Genomic DNA, 25,169 nt, shown 5'->3' with positions numbered 1-25,169 from the left:
TGGCCACAAAACCTCCCCCCACACACAAATTTCTAGAGCATATCTTTTAGCAAAACACCCAATCTTGATTTAAAAGTTGCCAGTGATGTATAATCCACCATAATCCATAGTAAATTGTTCCAGTGGTTAATTATTCTCACTGTTAAAATTTATGCCTTATTCTGAATTCGTCTAGCTTCAACTTCCAGTCATTGGATCATACATTATATCTTTCTCTGCTAGATTGACTACTATCAAATATTTGTTCCCCTTGTAATGAATGGCACATTCTCAGCTCCTCAACAGTGGAACAATGCGACTCAGGCTTACTAATTCTTCTCATTACAAGCAATATAGAAACTTTGTGATACAATGTTTAAAAAGCATTAAAGTCCTTCCTTGCTCATGTTAGACTTGTTGGTTTCTCAATTCTCAGTCAATGGAAGGTATAACAAAGAAAATAGCACCGTAATATTAAGGCACTGTTACAAACTATTTTGCAGTATATACGTGTGTCGTATGACACCAAACCAGATTCTCTGCTTCATCTCATGGTGAAAGACTGGCAACTGGAACTTCCCAAGCTTTTAATCTCTGTCCATGGGGGCCTCCAGAATTTTGAATTGCAACCTAAATTGAAACAAGTATTTGGGAAAGGCCTGATCAAGGCTGCCATGACAACAGGAGCCTGGATTTTCACTGGAGGAGTTAGTACTGGTAAGAAATTACCATCTTCTGAATTTTACTTATGGAGTAAATGTTTCTACATATGATCTTTCTCAGTGGTAGAAGACATGAAAGTGCATAAGTGATTCATGGGTCATGAGGCCAGAAGGGACCACTGCAACCATCTAGTCTGACCTCTTGCATAACACAAGCCATAGGTCTTCCCTGAACTAATTCCTTTTTGAATTAGAGCATATCTTTTAGAAAAACATCTAATCTTGATTTAAAATTGCCCAGCGATGGTGAATCCACAACGTTTAGTAATTTTGTCCCAAAGGTTTATTACCCTCTCTGTTAAAAATGTGCACCTTATTTCTAGTCTGAATTTGTCTAGCTTCAACTCCTAGCATTGGATCTAGTTATGTCTTTATCAGCTAGGTTGTAGAGCCCACTATTATCAAATTTCTGTTCCCCATGTTGGTACTTATAGACTGTGATCAAATCACCCTTTAACATTTTCTTTGTCATAGTAAACAGATTGAGGTCTTTGAGTCTTTCACTATAAGGCATGATTTTCAATCCTTGAATCATTCTCCTGGCTCTTCTCTGAACCCTCTCCAATTTTTCAACATCCTTTTTGAATTGTGAACACTAAAACTAGATAAAATATTCCAGTAGTAGTTGTACCAGTGCCAAAATCAGAGATCATCTAACCTATCCTACTTCTATTCAAGCTTCTCCTATGTATATATCCAAAGATCACATGAACCCTTTTTGGCTATAGCGCTGGACTGGGAGCTCATGTTCAGTTGATTATCCACCATGATCCCGAGGTCTTTTTCAAAGTCATTGCTTCCAATGATAGAGTCCCCCATCCTATAAACATGGCCTGTATTCTTTGTTCCTGGATGTTATGAGCTTATATTTGGCAGTATTGAAACACAAATGACTTGCATCCAGTTTACCAAGTGATCCAGTTTGCTCTGTATCAGTCACCTGTCCTCTTAAGGACATAAGAATGGCCATAGTGGGTCAGGCCCATGGTCCATCTAGCCCAGTATTCTGTCTTCTGACAGTAACCAGATGCTTCAGAGGGAGTGAACAGAACAGGGTAATTTATTGAATAACCAAAAATCTCATAATGCCTGTATATAAATCCCTGGTATGCCCACCCCCCATCTTGAATCTGCATACATCTGCATACAGATCTGGCCGCCCCCTCTCAAAAAAGATATATTGGAATTGGAAAAGGTACAGAGAAGAGCAACAAAAATGATTAAGGGTATGGAATAGCTTCTGTATGAGGAGAGATTTAAAAGATTGGGAGTTTTCAGCTTAGAAAAGAGATGACTAAGGGGGATATGATAGAGGTCTATGAAATCTTGACTGGTGTGGAGAAAATGAATAAGGAAATGTTATTTACTCCTTCAGATAACACACGAACTAGGGGTCACCCAATGAAATTAATAGGCAACAGGTTTAAAATAAACAAAGGGAAGTACCGTATATAATCGATCATAAGCTGGTTCATTTATAAGCCGACCCCTCCCAAGATGGATAAGCAAAAATGGAAAAATTTTATAACCCGTTCATAAGCTGACCCTATAATTCAGGGGTCAGCAAACTTTGGCTCCCAGGCCATCAGGATAAGCCACTGGTGGCTTGTTTATATCCGAGATGGTTTGGTTAAACCGAGGTGGTTTGTTTATATCGAGCGTCCGCAGGCACGGAGGTAAACCTAAGTAAACAAAGTGTCCCGGCGTGCCAACTGCTTACCCTGACGGGCCAGGACAGCAACTGGTGGGGAAATTTTTGCGGGGAGGAGAAGCTGGGGGTCAGGGGAGTAACCCCTGTGACCATCCCCCACATGACCCACCCCTAGCCCGGGACCCCCACACTCTCCCCATTCCACCTTATCTGGGGAGGATGTCTCTGGCCTGGCTGGAGCTGCTTCGGCAGACTGGGCAGCGCGGCCGCAGCATGTTCCAGCAGGCTGGGCCGGGTAGCACGGCCGCAGCGTGCTCCGTCGGGCCGGGCGGTGCGACCAAGCGGCACAGCTGCAACCTGCCAGCCCCGGAGCTGCAGCTGCTTTGGAGGCTGGAGGGAGAGCAGCGTGGCCAGAAGTGGAGAGACTCTGGCCCCGCCTCTTCCCTTCTGGCTCTGCTGGCTGTGCTGCCTCTCCTTGCTCCCTCTGTTGGGGGGAGGGGGCTGTGTCCCACCTCTCCCTCTCTATACCCGTTCATAAGCCGACCCCCTTCTCTGGTGCTTCCCTTTTTTACTAAAAAAATTCAGCTTATGAACAAGTATATACAGTACTTCTTCACACAACACACAGTCAGTCTGTGGAACTCTTTGTCAGGGGATGTTGTGAAAGCCAAAACTATAACAGGATTCAGAAAAGAGCTAGATAAGTTCATTGAGTATAGGTCCATCAGTGGCTATTAGCCAGGATGGGCAGGGATGCGACACCATGCTCTGAGTGTCCCTAGCCTCTGTTTGCCAGAAACTGGGAGTGGACGATAGGGAATGGATCACTTGATGATTGCCTTGTTCTGTTCATTCCCTCTAAAGCACCTGGCATTGGCCACTGTCAGAAGACAGGATACTGGGCTAGATGGACCACTGGTCTGACCCAGTATGGTCATTCTTATGTTCGTCCAGTGGACCCACTGATTTTTTTGCCCCACTCTTCATTATTTACCACTTCCCTAATCTTTGTGTCATCTGCAAGATTTTGGTTTCTTCTGGGTCACTGATAAAAATGTTAGAAAGCAGAGGGCCAAGAACCAGTCACATACTCTCAGATCGTAAAATGTAATTGTAAATGGGGAATCATCACTGTCCGTCAGTTTTTAATCTATTTGATGTGTGCTGTGTTGATTCTGACTGAGCTTCAACATATTCAGATGTAATTTCTTTTCACCATATTTCTAGTATATGGTGTGGAGGGGTTAATTACACTATATCTTTATAATTGGTTATTTCATAGAAAATGTATGCAAACTAAGGGCCTGATCCTTCATTATGATGCAGCAGGCAGATCTCTGTGCCTGCGTGGGGGCCTCTTTGACAGATGTTTCATAGGTATATATTACATGCCCTCCTAAGACTCTCACAAATGTAAGATGGTGATTGCTCTTGATGAGAACAATTTTTAAATAAAGAAATGTTTGATTTATTAGATATCTATCATTTAGCTTGCTGCCATATCTCACACACAATAAGACCCCAGTTTTGCCAAGACTTACACATGTGCTTAAGCTAACACACTGTGAATCACACTGAAGCCAATGGTACTAATCACAGTGTGTCGGTTTAAGCTCCGAATGAGAGTCTTTGGAGGACTGGGGTTGAAGTGACTTCAGTGGGGCTTCATGAGGATGCAGGGTTCACCCACACACATTACAATATAAGATCAGTGCCTAAGAAAGCAACTGGAATAAGGATGGTTTCTCTCTTTGGGCTCTACTACTTCAAAGTGTAATCTAAGTGCAGCTACTCAAAGGAGGCAGTTACCTGCCTCAGCTTCAGTTTTGACTGTTTCACTCCATTTCTAGTTTCCTGGACTTCCGAGCAATATCTGAATTATTGCATTTCCTCAAGCTAAAGTAAAGTTGACTGATTTTTCTTGGTGTATCATAAGTCATAGCTATTAGAAGTGGTAAAAACTTATTTGGTCATTTAGACCCGTCTCCTTTTCAGTGCAGGATTATTTTCTATTGTATAGTATCCAGTGCTTTGTCCACCTCAGTTATAAATTATTCAAGGAATGGTTCTTTCATCAATACCTTTGGAAGGCTATTCTATTATAAGTGTGTCAACAAAATGAAGAGACAATATAGGACGAGGGACAGTGTTACAACAATGTTTTTCCACTCATATTTTATGTTTTTTATATTTAAATGGACCCTATCCACTTGAAACTCACATTTTCCTGCAACAAAAATTCTCTCTTTTAGTTACAAATGGCACCTAAGATTGCTAGAACTGAAAAAAATTAGCAAGAACTACTTTTTACTATTTTTGTTTGTTTTCTTTGTGTATTTTATAGTGCTTTCTCCCCCTTGATGTGAAGATCCTTGTATGCAGAGCAAGGGAGCAGAAAACTGTTTAATATAAAAAAATTAAAGATTTTTTTTTAAATTTCAAAGCATATTATTTAAAGGATGATTTATCAGTAACTAGAGTTTTCTGAAAACAGTTTCAAAAATTGTGTGTGCCTTTCAAGTATATTACACTGTAAAGTTTGAAAATAGTAGCTAAGTACGTATCAGCACTTCAGCATAAGCCTCTGAAATGTCAAGAATGAATTTAAATGAATTGTACCTGTAGGAGTAATTCGCCATGTGGGAGATGCCTTGAAAGATCATTCTTCCAAGTCCAGAGGACGAATCTGTGCCATAGGAATTGCACCATGGGGCATTGTGGAAAATAAGGAGGATCTGATTGGGAAAGATGTAAGTCTCTTCTGTAAAAAAACTGTCATGTAGTGGGATATCAACTGTGTAACAAAATGTTTCATCTGTTTGCAGTTCTTGTGTATTTGTGTTTTTCCCTCTTTCCAGAGTATTTCTAGAGCTGAAATTAATGTACATTATTGTACCATTCTTCATCTGATTTTGCTCAAAATGTTTTGCTGAGGAAAGAAGGAAAAAGGTAACAGTAGCTGGGCAGGTATGTGGCATCTGCTCCATGTGCAAAGAGGAAAGGAAAGAGCTGAAGATGACAATTTACCTTTAGTCTCTCAATGGAGACATGAGAGAGGTTAGTCATCAGTGTCCTAAGGGGTAATAGATGTTGATTGATTTTAGTCTTGAATTCCAGCATATTGCACGTGGCTCTGTGATCTCCCACAGCTACTGTTGATGACACAAAGGACAATTCATGCAAGCTATGAAGCTTGTTCTGTTTTCAGCACAGCTACAGGTATAATAGATGTGTCATAGATAGACAATGCTTGGATCCTTCTAGGAAGCTGATTACTCTTGAGAACACTTTTTCAATAACGATATACTTATGATGTATTCATTTCACTTGCTGCAATATAAATACAAAATAAGTATAGTGTGTGTAGCTAAAAAGGTACTGCTTTAGTGCAAGTAGCAGGGGCCTGTTTTTTGTGTACTGGAAATTGCTGGGTTCTAACCCCAATGCCATATGCTGAGAGTTTTGTAGACATCCAGGGTGCCCATACATGGGCAACACATGGGATTCATTATAGATTGGCATTCAGCTGTTGAATATGAATTACTCGGGGCTCAAGGTTAGGCAGAAGAAAATGTTGGCAAATTGGCTGAGGGAATTACCACAATACAATGGCTATGGAGAAGGTTTTTAGCATTTGTAAAGGAGCAAGTGAGAGATCCTTTAGTTACTGGCTGGACAGCTAAAGACAGGCTCTTCTTTATTTCAGATTATAAAGGCCTCTATTACTAGATTCTCTTCCTGGTGTTGCATGTCGTTATGTTGAAAATTGTGGCTGTGGGTTTGTTACCTGTGTATATTGTAGCAAGTAAAGCCTTTTTTTTATCTTTATGCACATATCCCTTTGACAGGTGTCAAGAGTTTACCAAACAATGTCAAACCCTCTAAGTAAGCTCTGTGTGCTCAACAGTTCTCATACACACTTCATCTTAGCGGACAACGGCACACTTGGTAAATACGGAGCTGAAGTTAAGTTGCGACGTCAACTGGAAAAACACATCTCCCTTCAGAAAATTAACACACGTAAGTTCAGTGGGAGATTTTAGACAAACTGTGAATATTAATATCTTGAATGAAGTGGATTTTTTTTTTTTTTAATATTTTTGTTGGACTGAAATTTAGATTTTTTTGTGCCGGCTGTTGACCATAGACTGAAACTTGATCAGATCAGTGTAACTGGAACAAAAACATGTGCTGCCTGATTACTAGCACAGAAGGCTTGAATCTAACAGGATGGGAAACATAGAAGAGTAAGGATCAGAAAAGGAGAAAGGGAAGGTGAGGAATAATAGAGAGAAGGAAATTCAATGACACAAGACTTTAAGTGAAAGAGAGTCATGAAGGAAAAGAAAGATAAAGATATTTTGTATACTTCAAGCCAATGTTCAGAGGCCTCACTGAATACACTCCAGGGAATAATGCTTCATCTAATTCCTTTTAACTAGTATTCTGTGAATCTCTGTGGTTCCTGTTTCCAAGAGGGTGCGCTAACATTTTTTATTTCTCTCTATTTGGGTTTGTATCCCTTGAGTTTCGCTTTGAATTTCACAATCAAAATTCTGCTACTCTTCTAATGAATGTAACCAGAGATTTGGATTTTTAATGAATCTCTAACCTAGGCAAATCTCACCTAGTTTAAGGGTTTCACATGTAAAGTTTCATGCAGATCTGCTGTTTACTTCTTCCCCATTATCCATTTCTAAATCATTTATCAGATGCATTTTGTGTGATTTCTCTCAAGACTTGATCAGTGATTACTTTCTCCATTGAACCTTCTGTAACATCCTGATCTCGAAAAATTTTTTAAAAAAAGTAGATAGATAAATGAGAAAGATGGCTGGGCTGGTTTTCCTGTAGTTGCCCAGCAGTAATTATTTTTATTCTAAATAATGCATAGTTATTGAATAATGTTTCAAAACAGGAGGCCGATTTGGGAATCTGCAACTGAGACAAGGGCAAAATGAAAACTGCATTCATCGACATTTCAGCTTTAAAAATTTTCTGCTGCCTCTTCAGACATATCATTGAAGTTTGAGTCTCTTGAGCTTATTATCAGAGGACTGGAAATGGGCACACTTTTAAAATAACAATTAAAAACATTAGATCTCCTGAGTTTGAGAATTTGGCATTCACCAGGTATGGATTCCTAAACTCTGGCAGGAATAACTAGGCTTGGAAATACTCCATGTTATCTAATAAATATTAATAGTCATTGATTTTTCCCCCTCACTCAAAAATCAATGGGAGGAAAAACAGCATCATTAATAATTGACTGTACTTTTTAAATAGTCTATGATCTTGCTTGGTGGGTGGGGTGGGGATATGAGGGAGGTGAGAGAGATAAGTTAATATGAAATAACAGTATTTTTTAGAACCCTGCATGGATACAAATTTGTATCTGCATCCAATCCATGGATATAAAGCAGATATCCACAGATTTGCAGGGCTCTAAACATTTTCTCTTTCTGATACCCCCTGATTTCATGAAGGTCTTATGAAATATTTGAGACCTTTGTAAAACCAGGGTTTTGTAAAAATAAACTTTTGGTTTTGATGTGAATTTCAGAAAACATGGAGATTTGGGGTCAGAAAATCTGGTTTTACATATGTAATATGATTTTTATTTTTGAACCTGTTAGGAATCTCAACTTCAGCCAGTGGGCCAATTTGTTCTCTCAGTTGCAACCAGATGCCCAGTGCTTTTACAGTGGTGTAACTGAGAAGAGAATTTGGCCCATTACTTTTCAAATCAACAATAATTAGTATATGTAAAGGGGGCTTTTTAATTTCAAGATTGAAAAAAGAAGGTGATTTAAAAAAAATAATTAAAAATAAAATCTTTCCTATAGTTGAAATAAATCTTAACATTTTTAGTGCCTCAAGTAGTGCTGATAATCCTAGGGAGCTTTCAGTGGCTATTATTTCTTAAATAAGCGGAAATCAATTCAAAATAGCAGTGGCATAGGGACTGATAGCAGTTACTAATTGGGGTTTTTAAATGGTCTTAAAAAAGCAGAACATAATAGAGTGTCAGGTAAAGGCTAAAGCACCTTTGTTTTATACACTTCTGGAGTTTGGTTTTCTTCCTTTCTTGTTTAATTGGTGTTTGGTCATTTCACCATCTATAAATCTAAAGTTGGGAATCTGACAAAGTACAAGAGTTAACAACATGCTCTGTGGGAAGCCTCAATCCAGTTACTAGTGGCCACATAATTTAGAAAATAAGTCACCCCAAGTGGCATTATTTGGCACCCTTGTTGGATGTCTAAGCAGAGATGTGAAAGGCTCCCTGGGTAGTGATCAATGGCTCCATGTCTAGTGGGCAGCCGGTATCAAACAGAGTGCCCCAAGGGTCAGTCTTGGGGCCAGTTTTGTTCAATATCTTCATTAATGATCTGGAGGATGGCGTGGACTGCACCCTCAGCAAGTTTGCAGATGACACTAAACTGGGAGGAGTGGTAGATACACTGGATGGTAGAGATAGGATACAGAACAAGCTAGACAAGTTAGAGGATTGGGCCAAAAGAAATCTAATGAGGTTCAACAAGGACAAGTGCAGAGTTCTGCACTTAGGACGGAAGAATCCCATGCACTGCTACAGACTAGGGACCGAATGGCTAGGCAGCAGTTCTACAGAAAGGACCTAGAGGTTACAATGGATGAGAAGCTGGATATAAGTCAACAGTGTGCCCTTGCTGCAAAGAAGGCTAACAGCATTTTGGGCTGTATAAGTAGGGACATTGCCAGCAGATTGAGGGACACGATCATTCCCCTCTATTCGACATTGGTGAGGCCTCATCTGGAGTACAGTTTTGGGCCCCATGCTACAAGAAGGATGTGGAAAAATTGGAAAGAGTCCAGCGGAGGGCAACAAAAATGATTAGGGGGCTGGAGCACATGACTTCTGAGGACAGGCAGGAGCGCTGCCAGCTTTTTTGCCGCCCTAAGCGGCAGAAGGTCCCATCCCCGAAATGCCACCCCCGACAGAGGCGGCGGAAGGTCCCGCCCCTGAAATGCCAACGACGACCGGGGCGGCCGAAGATCCAGCCGCCGCGGTTGCCGCCCCCCAAATATTAGCACCCTAGGCCATCGCCTAGGTCGCCTAATGGGTTGCGCCGGCCCTGAAGGGAGGCTGACGGAACTGGGATTGTTTAGTCTGCAGAAGAGAAGAATGAGGGGGGATTTGATTACTGCTTTCAACTACCTGAAAGGGGGTTCCAAAGAGGATGGATCTAGACTGTTCTCAGTGGTACCAGATGACAGAACAAGGAGTAATGGTCTCAAGTTGCAGTGGGACGTTTAGGTTGGATATTAGGAAAAACTTTTTCACTAGGAGGGTGGTAAAGCACTGGAATGGGTTACCTAGGGAGGTGGTGGAATCTCCTTCCTTAGAGGTTTTTAAGGTCAGGCTTGACAAAGCCCTGGCTGGGATGATTTAGTTGGGGATTGGTTCTGCTTTGAGCAGGGGGTTGGACTAGATGACCTCCTGAGGTCCCTTCCAACCCTGATATTCTATGATTTAATGGCTCTATGATTTAATGGGCATAAAGGCTGAACCAATCTCTGGGATACCTCCAGATCAGATATAGGACACATTGGTGGGACAGTGTGGGGAGACTTGACCTACCGCTGTCCATGCTGTGCCTGTTCTGCAGAGAGACAAATTAAATATGCAGGCTTGCTGTTGTGGTACCTTCCACAGTCTCTCAGTGAACTTTTTAAAAAAACAGACAACCTCTTTATGAAAAGTTGATCATTTTACAGAATTAAGAACTTGATCCAAATGCTCATGGGTAGTGAAATCAGACAACTTGCACCTAATGCTTTTTGCCTTGCATTTTCCTAAGTTGTAAGTGATCATGTGACCAAGACTCCAGTGACCATGTGACCTGTGGGCTTCCCTTTGTCATCCTATGCCTGGAGTTCATAGTGAGGCAGGGACAGCAAAGGGATGCTCAGTTGTCGTCTCTTACATCGGCCAGCCATTTCAACCTAATGATAAAGAGAGCAAATTAATGCTTCTATCTGAAGAGAAAGCCTAGGTGGATGTCATGTTGAGGATAACATGGTGTATAAGTACCAAACTAGTCAAAAGTAGCAAGGAGACAATAGCCTGGAGCCATCAGAATATTAATTGGGGTAATAAGGTATTAGAGTTAGTATAGTTGATCTAGCTGCAGATGGATTCTAACAAGATTCCCATGCAACTGAGATTGCAAAACGGATCACTTAATGCGTGTGTGAACAAATAGACAGTAAGTAGCAGTACCGAAGAAAGTCGGCTGGGAGACATTTTGCTTTCTTTCTTTTGGGGCTGTGGAGAAACATAGGCGATATCTTTCACGCCATCACCCAATCATGCGCACTCTCCATTTCTTTTCCTGAAGCTTCCTCGCTGCTCAGGTTCACTGGGAAGCCATAACACAGAATTCACACACGTTCACAGCATTCCACCTCTTTGAAACAAACCCAGCACTGTTACTGGTGTTTAATGACACACCTGTTTCTTTTACAGGACTGGGACAAGGTGTGCCAGTGGTTGGGCTCATAGTTGAAGGGGGTCCCAATGTGATCTCTATCGTCCTGGAATGTCTGCGAGAAGAGCCCCCTCTCCCTGTTGTTATCTGTGATGGCAGTGGACGAGCATCTGACATTCTGTCTTTTGCACACAAATATTCTGAAGAAGGGGGGTAAGACTTTTGGGATCATTACAAAGGCTGTGGACAGCTCAAGGCACTGGTGGTATGATACTACCTAGTTTGCTTCTATGTTGCCAGTAGAGGTGGATGAGAATTTTGAAATTTTGACATAAATTTTCATTCAAGTTACAAAATTGAATTTTGAAAACAAAAGGGATAAAACGTTCACGAAAATGTCCTGTTTTAATTCACCAACACATTTCTCAGTTTTCCCTCCTTCACCATCTTTCTAGTCTTCTCTAGTGTATTCAAATTTAATTGAAATTACTTATCAGAAATCAGTCTGTTTGATAGCTGACTGCTGCATGGCTGTCCATTGCAGTATGCATGACGCTATGTCCAATTTCCCTATCAGATGATGATGATGAGATAATTGCGTTCAGGCTATAGAAGTTGCTTGATGATGAGGTATCTTTGGAGTCCCTGCTTTCAGATTAGAGAGAGTAATTTTCTGATGAGCTCTTAATTCATCTACATTTTGTAGCTTCAGCAGTTTTGTTGCTCTGAATGCCTGTTGGTAATATTTTCCATCTTCTTGAAATAAATGTTTTATGAAGAAACCAGTGAAGGTTGGAGGGTTCACATCTCGTGTTACTTTCACAGACCAGATCAAATCATTTAAACATTGCCGAAACATTTTCAACTTTTTTTTATAGATTTTTCTTTAGACTTCATATTTTTAAATAGTCTGTATGAGCTTCCAGGCTCCCCTTGACAAGAACTCAGTTCATAGTCCACTTACAAATATAGTACCACCCAGTAGCATAACACAATACGCCCACCCCACTTTCCCCAAAATCCCATTCCTTCAGCTTTACAGAAAAGCATTTGCAGCATTTTAAGGTGAAATTAGTGGTCTTGTAAAATGTCCTCTGGAGATCTCTGGAGACTGAATTCCTTGGTTGATCCTCAAATGGAGGTACAGAACATGTAGCAGCATGGCTATCACCTCTGTGGATGAAAAGATGGTTCAGGCTCCTTGCCATTCAGTTTTTGGCTCCAGTGTTAAGATTTTCAGACATCCATATGGGAACCAATTTTGGTATGGCTCTCATGAGAGTACTGCTAACTCTTTTCATTAGTCCCATAGTCTTATATCATAAAATAGGAAGATCCTGGATAAATTATATGTTCTCAAAACAAAGAAACTGGACTAATGTAAAAATTCTTGTTGTTTTTTGTTTTAATGATGAAGTGTAATTTATATTATTTTTAGATATTTTCTCTTTTTTTTTCTATTAGGATAATAAGTGAATCCCTCAGGGACCAGCTTCTAGTTACCATTCAAAAAACCTTCAACTACAACCGGAACCAAGCCCATCAGCTGTTTGTCATTCTCATGGAGTGTATGAAAAAAAAGGAACTTGTAAGTGCCAGAACATTCATTCACAAATGCTTTAATCTTAGTACAGCCCTACCCTTCCTTTCAAATGCCATTTATATATTATTACTATTTATCTTTCATTCACAGAGTGCCAGAAATGTACACAATGATTCACAAATATAGACTAAGGCAAGATCACTCCCATCCCAAACAAGTTCCAACTTAATGACCAGATTCCCATTTAGGTGAATGGGAACATTCCAATGGACTTCAGTGGGACAGATTTGGGCCCTAAAATAGACATGATGGGAGGATCAGGTGCAGAAGGTAGTGAAAAGATAATTGGAGGAAGGATTCCCGGAAGAAGTGATTTTAGTCTTTTGTCTTGCATTCTTTTACAATTGACTTGTCTTTTTTAAGTCCTGGGGAAAAAATTGTTTTAAATGTTCTTAAGCATCAGTGTCATTCCTGATCCATGCTTGCCATGACAGTATTATCCACATCATTGGGTCACATTCCTTCATGTCCCACCAGGGGAGAAACTCACTTGTAAGGAAAAGAAAATTGTCTAGGATTCATAAATGTATTCATCCATCATCAGTCAATAGTGCTTGTACTCATGGGGTTATAGTCTGTTGTTTTTAGCATGCAAAAGGTACCAATGAATATTTCCACTTGGTTAATTGCAGCTGAGGATTTTTTTTCATATTTTCATCATATGAATATATCCTCCCTTGTGACAAAGGGTAGATTTCCAATTAATTCTTTTTGGTTGCAAATCTGAAGCAGCCATTTTCAAACAACAACGACTTTTTAACAGCTTTGTTTTTAACAGCAGTTTCAACTGCCTAAGTCTAGCTTTTTCCATTTTCGGTGTTGTTTTTTCTATTCTAAATGCTGGTTATCTTTAGAGGTGGGAGTGGGACTGAAATACCAAACCCCTCTCTCCTAACTGCCTGCAGTAACCAGGTGTGCCACACTTTTAGTATGAAATTTAGGACAATTGCCTTATCTCTGCTATATCTGATTCTGTCCCTAGTGAAGCGATGCCACATCTCCATGAAATAGACTGAGGGGAGGTAACTAGGCTGAGCACTAGATGGAAAGAGGTACAGCTCTTCTCATGTGGGAAGATAACATCTCCTATCCCTTTATAATGAGAGTCTGTATTTCTCTCCTCTATTTCTTCTTCCAAAATGCTTCCTGCTTCTTAGGACTAAGTGTGCCAATCCTGTCTGCCGAGGGAATGTGGGACCCATTCTGGGATCCTCTGAGCCTATAATAGGGAATAAGGCTCAGAGGATGGTCTGAAGAGAGGCCCCAAAGGGCAGAAGCTCCGTTTTTTATTTGTTGGGACTTTTTAGTTAGTATTTCTTGGCTGTGATTTGGCCGGAGGGTTAAGAAACCCCTCTGGAACTGATTAGTGTGTGAGCTGAGACCCACCTTGGGGAGGGAAAATGAGGCAAGGAGCAGGAGTGGAATACTAGGCCAGCAGGAGGCACTATAGGGCAGCCACACACCATGACAGTCTGATCTCTATAAACAAGTTGACCCAGCTCTTCAAAGATAGTTAGGTGCCTAACTCCCATTGAAATAATTTAAATCCATGGGGTTTAGGCACTTAAATACCTTTGGGAAGTGGGACCATAGTTCCCCCTCATAACATGGCACTGTACACTGAGAAGTGTCAGGGAAAAGAAAGTATATTCATGTTTGTTTTTTCCCCACGTAGTTATGTGATATCTGCAGCAGTTTGCATTTCCAGAATGGGATCTGATTCTTGCAGATTAAATGAACAAAGATGTCTTAACCCAAGTCTAAATACTAAAGTTTATGCTTAAGGCTCAGTTCATCCACAATAAAGGGAGTACGCATGGAGTGAGGTGCTACTCCTTGTATGTAAGAGCGGCAGATTCCAGCTCCTGCTCCTTACTCATGCATACTCCACTGACTCTCAATGACAGTTTTGACTTAATAAGATCCAAGTTAAGGACTTCAGAATTTGGTCCAATGAATGTAAGACACTAGTGAAAGATTCCATTGGGTCAGTTCTGTTAATGCTGGCCTCATTATAATTAACAAGAGCCTCATCAGTGTAAATGAGCCGTGTATCTCGTCCATCTCAAACTGATGTCTGGACAGTGTTCTATGGTTAGCATGATAAGGCCATGATTTCAGGCCTGATTGCAGGTAAAATGTACAAGTATCAGGGGGTAGCCGTGTTAGTCTGTATCTACAAAAACAACAAGGAGTCTGGTGGCACCTTAAAGACTAACAGATTTATTTGGGCATAAGCTTTCGCGAGTAAAAACCTCACTTCTTCGGATGCATAGAGTGAAAGTTACAGACGCAGGCATTATATACTGACACATGGAGAGCAGGGAGTTACTTCGCAAGTGGAGAACCAGTGTTGACAGGGCCAATTCAATCAGGGTGGAGTCATATAAAAAATGGAAACTAGGACAGATTACAAAGGATGAATATAGGCAAACAACACAGGAATGCAGGGGCAAGATTAGAAAGGCAAAGGCACAAAATGAGCTCAAACTAGCTACGGGAATAAAAGGAAACAAGAAGAATTTTTATCAATACATTAGAAGCAAGAGGAAGACCAAAGACAGGGTAGGCCCACTGCTTAGTGAAGAGGGAGAAACAGTAACAGGAAACTTGGAAATGGCAGAGATGCTTAATGACTTCTTTGTTTCGGTCTTCACCGAGAAGTCTGAAGGAATGCCTAACATAGTGAATACTAATGGGAAGGGGGTAGGTTTAGAGGATAAAATAAAAAAAGAACAAGTTAAAAATCACTTAGAAAAGTTAGATGCCTGCAAGTCACCCGGGCCTGATGAAATGCATCCTAGAATACTCAAGGAGCTAATAGAGGAGGTATCTGAGCCTCTAGCTATTATCTTTGGAAAGTCATGGGAGACGGGAGAGATTCCAGAAGACTGGAAAAGGGCAAATATAGTGCCCATCTATAAAAAGGGAAATAAAAACAACCCAAGAAACTACAGACCAGTTAGTTTAACTTCTGTGCCAGGGAAGATAATGGAGCAAGTAATTAAGGAAATCATCTGCAAACACTTGGAAGGTGGTAAGGTAATAGGGAACAGCCAGCATGGATTTGTGAAGAACAAATCATGTCAAACCAATCTGATAGCTTTCTTTGATAGGATAACGAGCCTTGTGGATAAGGGTGAATGTGGTATACCTAGACTTTAGTAAGGCATTTGACACGGTCTCGCATGATATTCTTATCGATAAACTAGGCAAATACAATTTAGATGGGGCTACTATAAGGTGGGTGCATAACTGGCTGGATAACCGTACTCAGAGAGTTGTTATTAATGGTTCCCAATCCTGCTGGAAAGGCGTAACGAGTGGGGTACCGCAGGGGTCTGTTTTGGGACCGGCTCTGTTCAATATCTTCATCAACGACTTAGATATTGGCATAGAAAGTACGCTTATTAAGTTTGCGGATGATACCAAACTGGGAGGGGTTGCAACTACTTTGGAGGACAGGGTCATAATTCAAAATGATCTGGACAAATTGGAGAAATGGTCTGAGTTAAACAGGATGAAGTTTAACAAAGACAAATGCAAAGTGCTCCACTTAGGAAGGAAAAATCAATTTCACACATACAGAATGGGAAAAGACTGTCTAGGAAGGAGTACGGCAGAAAGGGATCTAGGGGTTATAGTGGACCACAAGCTAAATATGAGTCAACAGTGTGATGCTGTTGCAAAAAAAGCAAACATGATTCTGGGATGTATTAACAGGTGTGTTGTGAGCAAGACACGAGAAGTCATTCTTCCGCTCTACTCTGCTCTGGTTAGGCCTCAGCTGGAGTATTGTGTCCAGTTCTGGGCGCCGCATTTTAAAAAAGATGTGGAGAAATTGGAAAGGGTCCAAAGAAGAGCAACAAGAATGATTAAAGGTCTTGAGAACATGACCTATGAAGGAAGGCTGAAAGAATTGGGTTTGTTTAGTTTGGAAAAGAGAAGACTGAGAGGGGACATGATAGCAGTTTTCAGGTATCTAAAAGGGTGTCATAAGGAGGAGGGAGAGAACTTGTTCACCTTAGCCTCTAAGGATAGAACCAGAAACAATGGGTTTAAACTGCAGCAAGGGAGGTCTAGGTTGGACATTAGGAAAAAGTTCCTAACTGTCAGGGTGGTTAAACACTGGAACAAATTGCCTAGGGAGGTTGTGGAATCTCCGTCTCTGGAGATATTTAAGAATAGGTTAAATAAATGTCTATCAGGGATGGTCTAGACAGTATTTGGTCCTGCCATGCGGGCAGGGGACTGGACTCGATGACCTCTCGAGGTCCCTTCCAGTCCTATAATCTATGAATCTATGAATAATAGTAGATGAGGAGGTGTCAATTCCAGGAGAGGAAAAGCTGCTTCTGTAATGAGCCAGCCACTCCCAGTCCCTATTCAAGCCCAGATTAATGGTGTTGAATTTGCAAATGAATTTTAGTTCTGCTGTTTCTCTTTGAAGTTTGTTTCTGAAGTTTTTTTGTTCAATGATAGTGACTTTTAAATCTGTAATAGAATGACCAGGGAGATTGAAGTGTTCACTTACTGGCTTATGTATGTTACCATTCCTGATGTCCGATTTGTGTCCATTTATTCTTTTGCGGAGGGACTGTCCGGTTTGGCCAATGTACATGGCAGAGGGGCATTGCTGGCACATGATAGCATATATGACATTAGCGGATGTGCAGGTGAATGAGCCCTTGATGGTGTGGCTGATGTGGTTGGGTCCTCTGATGCTGTTGCCAGAGTAGATATGGGGACAGAGTAGGCAACGAGGTTTGCTACAGGGATAGGTTCCTGGGTTGGTGTTTCTGTGGTGTGGCGTGTAGTTGCTGGTGAGTATTTGCTTCAGGTTGGGGGGTTGTCTGTAAGCGAGGACTGGCCAGCCTCCCAAGGTCTGTGAGAGTGAGGGATCATTTTCCAGGATAGGTTGTAGATCGTGGATAATGCGCTGGAGAGATTTTAGCTGGGGGCTGTATGTGATGGCCAGTGGTGTTCTGTTATTGTCCTTGTTGGGCCTGTCCTGTAGTAGGTGATTTCTGGGTACCCGTCTTGCTCTGTTTTTCATAGCCTTTTGCTGCCAAAACAAAATTTAGTAAGTTACAGAATGAGCATTCAGCAATTAGGGTAAATAATGGGAGTTATGAGACCAATTTGATCAGCTTAAATATTAATCCTGATGTCCCACTTTGGGGATAAAGAGCAGCAAACAGAACATCCAGAAATCCAGTTAATCAAATCTTTTCCATCAAATCAACTCTGAGTCTCAGCAGCCTCCAACTCTTTCCCCTTCTTCTGTCATATTCTTCTCTGTAAAAGTATAAAAAAGAAGCTGGTGTAGAGCTAGGAATCATAAAACAGAGAGAGAATGAATTTTAGAGACTTTCGCTATTTTTCTAGTCCTGCGATGAGCTGGATATATTAATATTTAAATATCTGATATATTTCTCCAGATCCAAACTTTAGGTAAAAATCTTGGCTAACGTATGATGGTCACAACACCATTGAATATCGTATACACTCAGTAACAGCAGTGTTAATGTGAACCCATCTTCTGGCAGCCCAGAGCACAAACAGTCTCTTCAGTGGGCTGGGTTGATGGGGTCTTGGCTGGGTCAAAAAGCCAAAATGTGCACAAAAAACAACCAGTCCACACCCTGATCTCCAAAGCCACTCTCTGCTCCAGTTGAGGAGCTCGGCAGGGCAGGCTGACTGTGGGTTTTGAGGGGAGACAGTATTAGGATGGACACCTCTGACCCACACTTATCATGTTGGGGGGGGACTTTTGGAGAGGTGCTTATCTGCTGACCTCTTGTAGAATTTGGCCATTTGTCATTAAGCATCCACAGTTTTGGCACAAGTCGCAGACTCTTCATTCTAATAGTTACCTCAGTTTGCCAGGAGGCACTAACATCAATTCCCACAAATTTCAAGATAAGAATTAAATCCTTCAATGCCAGTCTGTAATTCCCTGCCTGTTTAGTGTCATAGTGGCCTCCTGTTTTTCACAAATGTTCTTTTCCTTTCTTGACTTCCAATAATTTCCTTTTGGAGGTACATCAGAAGGTGACATCATTCCTAGTGTTGAACTCCCATTGGTACTCTGGGGAGTTCAGCATTTGCATCAAGGAAAAATTATGCCGTTTCAAATTTACTTCCATTCCTTAGATTTTTATGCTTCTTAGTTCTCAGACCCTAGTTTCCTAAATAAAGGCCCAGTCCTGTGATTCTTATGCAATTTTTACTCAATCCTTACGCTAAGGACTGAACAGAAACTGAAGTAAGGTTCCAAGGATTGTGACATAATGGCCAACGTTGGTATGGTGGGTCCCATGCTTTTCTTGGCAGGGGGGCTAGGATAGCACCCCTTACCCCTGCTCTTGGGGTGCCAAGGGCCCCCACTAGTGGCCCAGGAAGGTGGTAGAGGAGGGAAGCAGAGAAAGGGTCTGGGTTTGCTCCTCACTCTGAGCCCCAGTCCCTCTCAACCCCTATGGATTTCTTACCCTCTTCCCCCTTGGGTAGAGTTACCCTCGGTCCTTGACACTGGGGGAGGGAGTCTCTCTGCTGGGGCAGGGTCTCCCTTCCTCCGGTTCTCTGGTGTTTCAATTTTCAGCAACACACCTCCAAACTCCAGTCCTCTCTCCTTCCTCACTCCACCCTGTGTGCCTGAAGCAGAGGTTTTTTATTAGGTTCCTGGCAGGGCCTTAATTGGCTACAGGTGCTCCAATTAACCTGTAGTAACCTTCCCTAGTCTACAGGACCAGGACCCTAGTGTGCTTTGTACATTGTACATACACATAACAAGAAAGATGGCCCCTGCCTCAGGGAGCTTACAGTCTAGTAGATGTCCTGTTTGAGTTGGGCAAATTGCTTACTTTCTCTGTGCTTCAATCCCCATCTGTAAAATGGGAACAATAGTATTTCCTTTTCTCCCACCCTACTGTCTGCCTTGTCTATTTAGATTGCAATCTCCTTGGGACAGGGACTGTTTCTTATTACATTTTTGTACAGCACCTAGAACAATGGGACCCCGATCTTGTTTGAGTCCTCTAGGTGCTATTCTAATACTTATTCTAATAATTATTCTAATACTAATTCTAATAATGCATAACAATCACTAATGCACAGAGTTATTTACCAGACTGTTCTAATCTAGTTATTTTTATTGAGCAATCAGAAAGAAACATAAATCAGTGCATCCGCCTTACAGCATATAGAAGTACTTTTCAGAAGGCCAATATGAATATATTAAAACTCACTCAAGTACTCAAAAGCGAAACATCTTTAGATATTCTGGGGTAACATAAAAATGATACAAAGTAAAGGACATCTACAGGTGTAAGGCTCTCTAGTCTCACAATCAGTGACATACTATAGGATACCTTCATTGAAAGCTAGACATTTATATCCATTTTACTCTCCAGTTCTCTGCCACAGAAGTAGTATTTTCTAACTGAGTGAGACATTTGTTAATACTTGAAGCACTGACTATACAGAAAGTCAGTGTTCCTATGTTCCTTCATCACACTTTTTTTTTCAAATCCAGATCAAGTTTGCATAGAATGTGAGTGTCAGATCATTCTTTGTACTGTAACCGTGTTAAATAAAATACATTGTAAAGCCCATTGTGCTTTCTAGGTTCAGCCTGCAAGATGCTGTGCACTCTGGCCCTGATCCAGCAAAGCACTTAAGCACATGTTTAACTTCAAGCATCTAAACAGTCCCATTGACTTTAGTGGACTACTCCTGGACTTAAGTGCTTGGCTGGATCAAGGCCAAAATTCTCAGTATCTGGCAGGTTTGAGCCCTCTGTTTCTAATGACACTAAGCTGATGGAGTCTTTCTTATAGTGCTTTGGCACTTCTTTTCTAATGCCAACCAGAACCCAGAAGGACAGTCGCAAATATGAAAAATAATGGGGCAAAAAATTAAATAGGCTTTTTTTCCCCAAACTTTTTTGATGAGTTTCTGGTTTAAGGTTCAGATTGGTTCCTGTTTTAGCCACTTGTCCCTTTGAAAAAGGGCTGTGAACAACTGCCTTGGCAGTGCTTGTGGGAACACAGGGAGTGTTCTCTTTGTGAGCGTGCAAGGGCATAATGCACACCAAAGAAGGGGAGGAGGGCCTGGGGAGCAGAGTTTGTTTGGTGTGAAGTGGGGTAGCAAACGGTAACGTCCAAAGGGTGTACTCTCCACTCGTATGCTTTGGGCAGGAATTGTGCTGCCAGAGGCAAATGCCTCCTGCAACTTACCACCACCTCCAACATAGGTCACTGACTTTTGTGCAAGTTACACCCGTACCTACCTGCTTGGTGAAAGAGGGGTGTTTTGAGAGGTGAAGCACAGGAAAGCAGGTTTGCAGAAAAATGTCCCAAGAAACTTGCTTTGTTAGGGCACTATTGTGCATTTTTAACTCAGTAGATTTGATTCACTAATAAGCAACTGAACCAAACATCAATATAAATATTCAGTTTTGTGTAGAAGAGAGTTGCCACATCTAGGATTGTACTTTTTGTCAATGTATTACTTAACTTGCATCTCAAACTTGTGTGAATGTTAAATTCAGTCAAAGAAATGCAATAATGGTTATTTCAGGTATAAGTGGGCAATTCAGAATACTGTAAAATACTAGAGATGGTTGGAAACCTATATAAAATTGGCAGCAATTTTGTCCTGTGCTTTTTGTCAAAAATCTGTCAGTGAAAAAATTTCATCAAAATTTAAAATTTTGATTTTTTGTTTTTATTTTTACTAGTTGTATAGTCAGTCAAAGAACAGGACAAAGATATGAAAGTTTTCATCCCTTTTTATTTGTCAAAATTAGAAATTTTAATGAAAAATGTAATTGAAATTGAAAATTTTGAAAATTTTCAAACAATATAGAAAAATATGCAATTTATCTCTCTGCTTTTTTCTCTCTCTCTCTTTCCCTTAAGCTATGTCTACACTGGCAACATTCCACCCTCACGCCCCCCCCTCCCGGAAAGACAAAAGTTTTGCCACGACGTGCCAGTGTGAACAGTGCATTGTCTGCAGAAGACCCAACGAACAGCAGCTACACTGCACGACATTTAGCGGCACAGCTGTACCGACACAGCCCTGTCGCTAAAAGCTGTGTAGTGTAGACATAGCCTTATTCTCTTTCTTTCCTTTGTTCTAAGTTATGTTCCTGAGTTAATTGTGTGTTTGGTTTTACTCTCTCATATAGATAACTGTGTTCCGTATGGGTTCTGAGGGGCAACAGGACATTGAGATGTCTATTTTAACTGCTCTACTTAAAGGTGAGTTTTTATGCAGGCAACAAATAAGGATGAACAAACCAACTTGGAAAAAAAAATAAACACTTGCTTTGTGTGGGTCATTCTAAATACCAAAACTTTTGTGTGTTCTGTTCTTATCAGTTCAGATTAGTAACCTCAAAGCATTTGGTGTTTTGGGTTCAGGTCTGATAAGATATGAGCCCAATATGTAAGGTCTAGATCTGAACTTTTCCATAGCATTACCCTGAAGTTTCCACAGCTTCCTTCTTCCACTTGGGCAGGAAATACCAGAAGAACCTTTCTCATTTGTGTTTGCATTTGTTGTAGCCGTGTTGGTCCCAGTATATTAGAAAGACAAGGTAGGTGAGGTAATATCTTTTATTGGATCAACTTCTACTGGTGAAAAAGACAAGCTTTCAAGCTCCACAAAGCTCTTCTTCAGGTCTGGCAAAGGTACTCTGAGTGTCACAGCTAAATGCAAGGTGGAACAGATTGTTTAGCACATATTCTAAGGGACCATTCAAGGTGAAGTGGGGGAGAGAACTCGGCGACAAAGAGCAGCTTCATTGCTTACCTTACAACAGCACAGCTGCAGCGGCACGGCCACACTGTTGTAAGGTGTGCAGTGTAGACGTAGCCTTAATAGCTTGTCTCTTTCACCAACAGATGTTGGTCCAATAAAAGATATTACCTCCCCAACCTGTCTCTCTGACCTGTCTCATGGTGTTTCAATACATCCAATTCCGGGCCTGGCCAGTGTATGCAAAATGATAAATAACATGGGGAGAGGGAAGAAGATAACTAGATTTTTTTAAATCTCAAAAAAAAATGTAGTTCAAGGATTAGAGTGAGGCTTTATAGTCACTTCTAAATGTAATTGGTTTGTCTGTCCAATAAGCTTGCTCTCTCTTTTCCCCCCAATCTAAACCCCCTAAACTTTGTGGCTGAGTCTGTCTTTGTTGGAACAACTGCTATTATCAAATGTTAAGCACTTTGGAAGTTGATATCAGTTGATTACAAAAGAGACTTTAGGTGAAAGATGTAGGGAAAAGAGAATCATGGGATTAAGGAATCACCAGACCTGTGTTTAGGGCATCTGCCAAACTACTGATTATGCTCTGTGGAAGGGAGCAGAGCAGTATTAGGGATAAAGTCAGCAGGGTTTAGAGAAGGAAGAAGCCTTTCAGAGGAGCTGCTTAAGCTCTGATAAAGGTCTAGACTCTTAGCAAGGAGTGGGGATTTGTTATGGGGTGGCAATAACCCCTGAAATCACCCACCCACACTTAGCTTAGCCGCACAAAACTTGCAAAAATATACCCAAAGTTCAACATAGCAAATGAATAAAATCCCATTTCTTATTCAATCGATCCATTTCCCATCCTCTCCTAGTAAATTATCTGTACCTTTACATAGGTCCTAACAAAAGTGTTTGGTTTAAAAAATTGTTTGTGTGTGGGTGTAAATCAGATGGGTGATAATGAGGATGGAGGATGATATGACAATGCAGAATGAGCTGGATCACTCAACTGGCTGGATTAAGGGATCCAGCCAATTCCCCTGGGCCGTGTCATTTCCAAACATTCTAACACTTGAGTTTGGTTTTTGTTGTTGTTTTTAAAGTAAATCTTTGTAAAGAAAGTAATGTTGGTTTGGACTGTTACCTGGATTCCAAAGCACACTCTCAGCCATAATGCTCTTATCACAAAGATTTTTGTTTGCGAGCTAATCTGAACCTTTTGAGATTATTCTGTCGCTTCTGACAATTATTCTTGAACATTTAAACTACATAATGTTGTTTAAACAACATTTACAGAGAAAGATATTGTATCACTAATGTGTATAAATGAGACAAGACTAAAACTCTTGCTAAAATAAGTAAGGGACTAAGGTCCATTTCTGTGAACTGCAAGGAAAAAGGAACAATGTTACTATACCCAATTTTGAAAGGATTATTGGGCCGAATCCTCAACTGGTGTAAAAAAATCATAGCTCCATTCATTTCAACATAACTACTCACCGTTAGACCAGCTGAAGTTCTGATCTAATCCCCAGAGAATTAAATTACAGTGGTGTCCACTCATTTACATGAAGTGTGAAATGCCAAATACCTTTGTTTGCTTAGGTACCAACGCATCTGCACCAGATCAGCTGAGCTTGGCATTGGCCTGGAACCGTGTGGACATTGCACGTAGCCAAATCTTTGTCTTTGGACATCACTGGCCGGTAAAGCTGCTTTTCCTAGACCGATTAGTTAGCAATTATTTTAAATTACGTGAAAAATATCCCTTCCTTTGATTTTCTTGGCAATGACAGTAATGTTGAATTCTTTTGGTATGCATGATGACCTGATCTGGAATATTCCATATGGACTGTTCATTATAAAATATCACCAGTCTACCTTTTCCAAAAAGTTAATAATGACAAAACTCGTGTGCTTTTGAAATGAAAAGTAGCAGCATAAAATTAGCAAATGAATTTATTCAGGATTCCTCTTGAGGCAAGAAATTCAAATAATGGAAATCATATGGGGCCTGATTTATGCTGAGTGCATATCTACACTAGAAATTTAAATAGACCTATGTTAGGGCATCGCTCTAACTACACTGACATAAACCCTGCGCTTCTCGTGGTTCATGTACACACTGCCATCCTTCTGTTGGTGTTGTGCGTCCACACCAGGAGTGCTTCCACCCACTTAAGAGTGGCAGTGTGGGGGTCTGAGAACCTGGGCTCTCAGCTCCGCATGCAGCTCCCTGCAGGAAGCCCGGCTGCCCTCCACCCACCACACCAGCTCTCGGCTCCCTGCTCCCCGCCACCAGGAGCCCAGCTCCCCCGGCTCCCAGCAGGGAGCTCTGCACCGGAGGCTGGACGGCTCCTGGCCTCCCAACAGGGAGCCAAGAGCCTTGGTGCAACCGGGCTCCGCACAGGCAGCCAGGAGCCTCCAGATGGCACCTGGGCTCCCCACTGGGAGCTGGGAGTCTCCAGGTGGCAGCCAGGTTCCAAGTTGGGTGGGCACAGCCCAGCTGTGGCAAGGCTCTAGCTGGAGCTCCTCATCCACCCAGCGGTGACAGCTTGGCTTTCAGCGTGGAGCCGTGAAATTGACAAGAATGACAGCCAGCAGCCAATGTAAGTAACTCAGGGTCAACACAGACACTACATTGTTACACAACATAAGCCCTATGCCTCTCATGGAGGTGGAGTTATTATGTTAGTGTAATAGGCACATACATCAGTGGGAGCAAGGCTGTAGTGTGTACACTGACATAATTAGATCGACATAAGCTGCCTTCCATCGACCTAACTCTGTAGGGTAGACCAAGCCTCAGGCCTCATCAGAACCCAGTCATCACACCCATAGTGAACTGCATGTTCTATTAATACTACTTAGACCTCCAGCTGCCTGACTGGTGAGTGCAAGCAGGTGGTTAGATGTCTAACTCTAATAAATTACACAGTAGGGCTGGAAATTATAAAGGCACCTAGGAGACTCCTTTG

At 41.3% G+C, this 25,169-nt stretch overlaps 1 protein-coding gene across 3 annotated transcripts in view; it reads left to right on the top strand.

Annotated features, from left to right (window-relative positions):
* TRPM1 (transient receptor potential cation channel subfamily M member 1) overlaps nucleotides 1-25,169 on the top strand; it is an 87,993-nt gene that overhangs the window by 11,861 nt on the left and 50,963 nt on the right. For all 3 annotated transcript variants that reach the window (XM_054042981.1, XM_054042980.1, XM_054042979.1), the window contains exons 4-10: nucleotides 483-696; nucleotides 4,978-5,102; nucleotides 6,201-6,372; nucleotides 10,865-11,039; nucleotides 12,291-12,414; nucleotides 21,623-21,695; nucleotides 23,797-23,897. In XM_054042981.1, coding sequence (XP_053898956.1) covers nucleotides 483-696; nucleotides 4,978-5,102; nucleotides 6,201-6,372; nucleotides 10,865-11,039; nucleotides 12,291-12,414; nucleotides 21,623-21,695; nucleotides 23,797-23,897 — 984 coding nt within the window. The remainder of the gene's footprint in view (nucleotides 1-482; nucleotides 697-4,977; nucleotides 5,103-6,200; nucleotides 6,373-10,864; nucleotides 11,040-12,290; nucleotides 12,415-21,622; nucleotides 21,696-23,796; nucleotides 23,898-25,169) is intronic.

This window comes from Malaclemys terrapin, chromosome 10 (assembly GCF_027887155.1).
Source record: "Malaclemys terrapin pileata isolate rMalTer1 chromosome 10, rMalTer1.hap1, whole genome shotgun sequence".
NCBI classification, from domain to species: Eukaryota; Metazoa; Chordata; order Testudines; family Emydidae; genus Malaclemys; species Malaclemys terrapin.
This window is presented reverse-complemented; position numbering and strand designations above follow the sequence as displayed.